This window comes from Coenobita brevimanus, chromosome 51, assembly GCF_032717465.1.
Source record: "Coenobita brevimanus isolate Jiangsu-jjx chromosome 51, ASM3271746v2, whole genome shotgun sequence".
In the NCBI taxonomy this organism is placed as follows: Eukaryota; Metazoa; Arthropoda; class Malacostraca; order Decapoda; family Coenobitidae; genus Coenobita; species Coenobita brevimanus.
The window spans coordinates 9,791,546-9,795,556 of NC_137004.1; the positions used below are offsets into that span (position 1 = coordinate 9,791,546).

At 50.7% G+C, this 4,011-nt stretch overlaps 2 protein-coding genes across 2 annotated transcripts; one reads left to right on the forward strand and one right to left on the reverse strand.

Moving 5' to 3' along the window:
* The first annotated feature begins 1,184 nt into the window (after positions 1 to 1,184).
* LOC145400162 (histone H2A-like) lies at positions 1,185 to 1,553 on the forward strand. The gene has a single exon (XM_080272674.1). It carries the CDS (start codon positions 1,185 to 1,187, stop codon positions 1,551 to 1,553), a length of 369 nt encoding a protein of 122 aa, XP_080128800.1.
* Positions 1,554 to 3,281: 1,728 nt separating this feature from the next.
* On the reverse strand, positions 3,282 to 3,593 carry LOC145400086 (histone H4-like). The gene has a single exon (XM_080272589.1). The coding sequence runs from the start codon at positions 3,591 to 3,593 to the stop codon at positions 3,282 to 3,284; it is 312 nt and encodes a 103-aa protein (XP_080128715.1).
* Positions 3,594 to 4,011: the final 418 nt, after the last annotated feature.

Below are 4,011 nucleotides of genomic sequence, written 5' to 3' on the forward strand. Positions count from 1 at the left end.
ACAAACCTAGACTGTCTCTCCTACTAAGATTATTTCTCGCTCCCCCCTCTTTCTCTATTACTAAACTCCTTCCTTCCGTGACTCCTGGGAGTCGATGGAGAACTACAGGGGCAGGCAACCACCAACATGGGCAACGCCACCACCATCACACAGACGGGGGCACAACCCTCAGTAGGGCCGGGGGTATAAACTAGGGCCCTTCCACCATCATCCACGAGAGTGCCCCGGTCAGTATCAGCAGTGACCACTACACAACAGGACCAAGAGGAAAACAATACACAACAAGCAATCAAGACATACCAATGGGGACGGCCCCCAATCTTTTAATCTCCGACTAATTTCATACTTCCCTACTTTAATCTCTTCAATCCCTCCCCCCCTTCTTTCCTCCCACTTTCTACGACGACGACGAAGATGCCTCACTCGCAGCCCACCTCTCGCCGAGGCAACACCTCCACCACTGTTCCCTGCGGGACCAGCTCTCCACAGCAGCCGTATCAGCCTAGGGGGTCAGGCCTGTCCTTCCATCATAGGGAGTGCCCTGGTCGGTCCACCAGGAGGCTTAGGGTCCTCCGCCCTTTATCTACCCGGCCGACGACTCTCCCTCCTTTACCACCAGGACCGGGATTGTGCCCTTGTGACCACCTGGACCGGACCTCCCCTTTGTCCATCCACCTGCTGCTGTGGAGAGCTGGAGCGAGTGAAGGGGGTTGAGGGCAGAGTCGGGACGCTTCCATCCTGAGCTTCGGCGCCCTCACCATCGGCGCCGTTTCGTCTACATAGCTCTCGTCCCTCTCTGCCCTCTACGAACACCGAGCAGCTGGCCGCCAACCACCGTCGAGTCGTTTGGGGATTGCACTTGAGCATGCCGGCGCCTCTTCCATTGGCGCCGTCCAGTCTACCGCTCTCTCCCCCTCGCCTCGTCGATCATCGGGCTGTTTTCTCACCACCATCACATCGTTCCCTTCCTCTGCCGCCCTTGCCCTGTCTGCCAGTCTGCCGTCCGTGCTTTGCTCCTTCTCAGGAGCCTTTTCTGCATTTTTCCCTGACGGGCTCTCATGTTTGCCCATTCCCCACCACGCTGTGGGGAGAATATTAAAAACAAACAAATGCGCAGGTGACGCATTAGTCTTCTCCTGAAGGTCGTACTACTACTACTCCAACGACGACATAAGACAGACACCATGTCCGGACGTGGCAAGGGTGGCAAGGTGAAGGGAAAGTCCAAGTCCCGATCTAGCAGGGCTGGGCTCCAGTTCCACGTCGGCAGGATCCACCGTCTCCTTCGTAAAGGCAATTACGCGGAGAGTATGGGTGCTGGTGCCCCCGTCTACTTGCCTACGGTCATGGAGTACCTAGCAGCTGAAGTGCTAGAGCTGGCTGGCAACGCAGCCCGTGACAACAAGAAGACTCGTATCATTCCCCGTCACCTGCAGTTGGCCATCTGTAACAACGAGCTCAACAAGCTCCTCTCTGGCGTCACCATCGCCCAGGGAGGTGTCCTGCCTAATATCCAGGCTGTGCTGCTCCCCAAGAAGACGGAGAAGAAGTAAACGCTTCCAAGAAGTTCTTCTCCTTCTTCTTCTTCACCTCCATCGGCTCCTTTAGGAGCCACATTCGTTTCTTGAGAGAGAATAGACTTTGGCATTGCCCAACATCATCATCATCATCATCATCTTTGTGTGTGGATGAATGTGTTGGTATACATGTGTCTTTCTGTATGTATGCTCGCATCTATGTATGTGCGTATAATGTGGTAAGTGTTGAATGCTGGCATGTGTCTTTGGCTATATTTACGTTTGGTTGCATGTAAGAAGTTGCTGCTTACATCAGTGAAGGTCGATTAATATTCCCACTATATATATATACTGTATATAGCCTCGGTTCCCGTTTCCAACTGCACCTGCCTAATACTGTATAAGTCTCCTAACTGCCTGGCTGGATGAATGAAAACATAGGTGATGATGGCTTTTCTCCCACCGTCGAAGGAATTGACAAAGTTGTTGAATGACAGAGGATATGGTGATGTATATATTATTATTATCCGTGTGGTGACGACCATTGTTGATTTAACACCCCCAAATAAGAGCAATTCTGATAATAATGAAGAAAATACTATTCATTTATCTCGACATAATAAGTAGTATTGCAACAACTAGTTACTACAGAATCAAAAATCACCACCATCTGTCTATTCATCCATCCATCCATTCATTCATTCATCATCATCATCAGTAATAATAATAATATCATCATCTAAATCATCATCATCATCATCAGCAGCAGCAGCAGCACCCGTCGAACTGCGAGCTCCGGTGAAAGCCTGCCTGGTGAATCTGTTGGGAGGTGAGTGTCAGCCACCTTATCAACCACCTCTTATATATAATGCACTAGCGGTCGTGCAAGTACGAACCTGCTCCATTTAAATTTGTTTTCAGGCCTTAGTGGTTGTATGGCTGTTGCTGCAACGCTTGTACGATGGATGATTGGTGGGTTTTGGGACTTAGAGAAAACGGCCATGACAGCGACTAATTCAAGGGATAACTTGTTCATATGCAAACATTCGGTCTAACACTTAGGCATTCATATTATGCAGTGTGTGCGGTGCCTCACCGACGTGACTGTGTCGTCTCTAGGTACATCATTCAAGTTTGCTGCTGGTGCATTTCAAGGCTAAATACCTTGGATTAGTGGGATTTGCCTTCACGATTGATGGAGGCGACTCTCTGAGCACAGCAGAGGAGATGCTCTCGCAACAGGATGGAAATTGCCCTGATAGGTATAGAGAAAGCTTTGCTGAAATGGGGGTTATTAGAGGTACTGAAAAAGAGCAATGGCCCAGCCAAATAATTAACTATATAAATGCAGACGTCCATTAAAAATAGAAGATATAGAAGCAAAATACAGAGCTGTCTAAACTATATGACAGGTGTCTAATCGCCCCCCCCCTTTTTTTTTTACCTTCGTCACACCTGTAAGACAGAGAGAGAGAGAGAGAGAGAGGGAGGTGTGGTATGGTTCAGTTAGGTTATGGTTGCTTTGCTTTGGTTACATTAGGTGTGGTAAGAGTTGGTTGGGTTGCGTTAACCTGTCTTCATATCCGTTACATTGACTTATTTTGGTGCTAGCCAACCTGCTGAACGTCTGCATTTACTTATACTACTACGCCTTCATTCATTCTCTTTCACAGAAATTAGGTGTGGACCTCTAAAAGAGGTCCGGGGGTGGTTGTGTGCTTTGCCGTAGCCGGGTGGAATAGTGCAATTCAGTTATGCACCCTCTTAACCGCCGAAGCCGTAAAGGGTGCGCCCTTGCCTCTTCAGGGCGTACACCACGTCCATCGCGGTCACCGTCTTACGCTTGGCGTGCTCAGTGTAGGTGACAGCATCGCGAATCACGTTCTCGAGGAACACCTTGAGAACACCGCGGGTCTCCTCGTAGATCAGGCCAGAGATACGCTTCACGCCGCCACGACGAGCCAGACGACGGATGGCAGGCTTGGTGATGCCCTGGATGTTGTCATGAAGCACCTTGCGGTGTCGCTTGGCGCCTCCCTTGCCCAGACCCTTGCCGCCTTTGCCTCGACCAGTCATAGTAGTAGTGTCGGTTGCTGAGACTCAGTAGTAGTAGTGAGTGTCCACTCTTCTCCAAGCACCAACAATGATGACGACGACGCGTGTTTGTGTATGTTGTGTTGTAATATTTTTCCCACAACTATGGTGGGGAACGGGCAAACAAAGAGCCCGTCAGGGAGAAATGCAGGAAAAAGCCCTTCAATGAGGGTGTAGCAGAGACAACGAGCCGACAAACGAGGGAAAAGGCGGCAGAGGCAGGGGAAGGTGCGATGGCTGGTGGTGAGTTGGGCTGCCAGATGTACGACGAGGCAGGGCGAAGATGGAAGACTCGGCGGTGGATGGTGAGCCGGCTACACGATGGTTAAACGAGGGCAGGGCGGGACGAGAGCTGGATAGACAAAGCGGCGCCGATGGAAGGGGCGCCGACGAGCTCAGG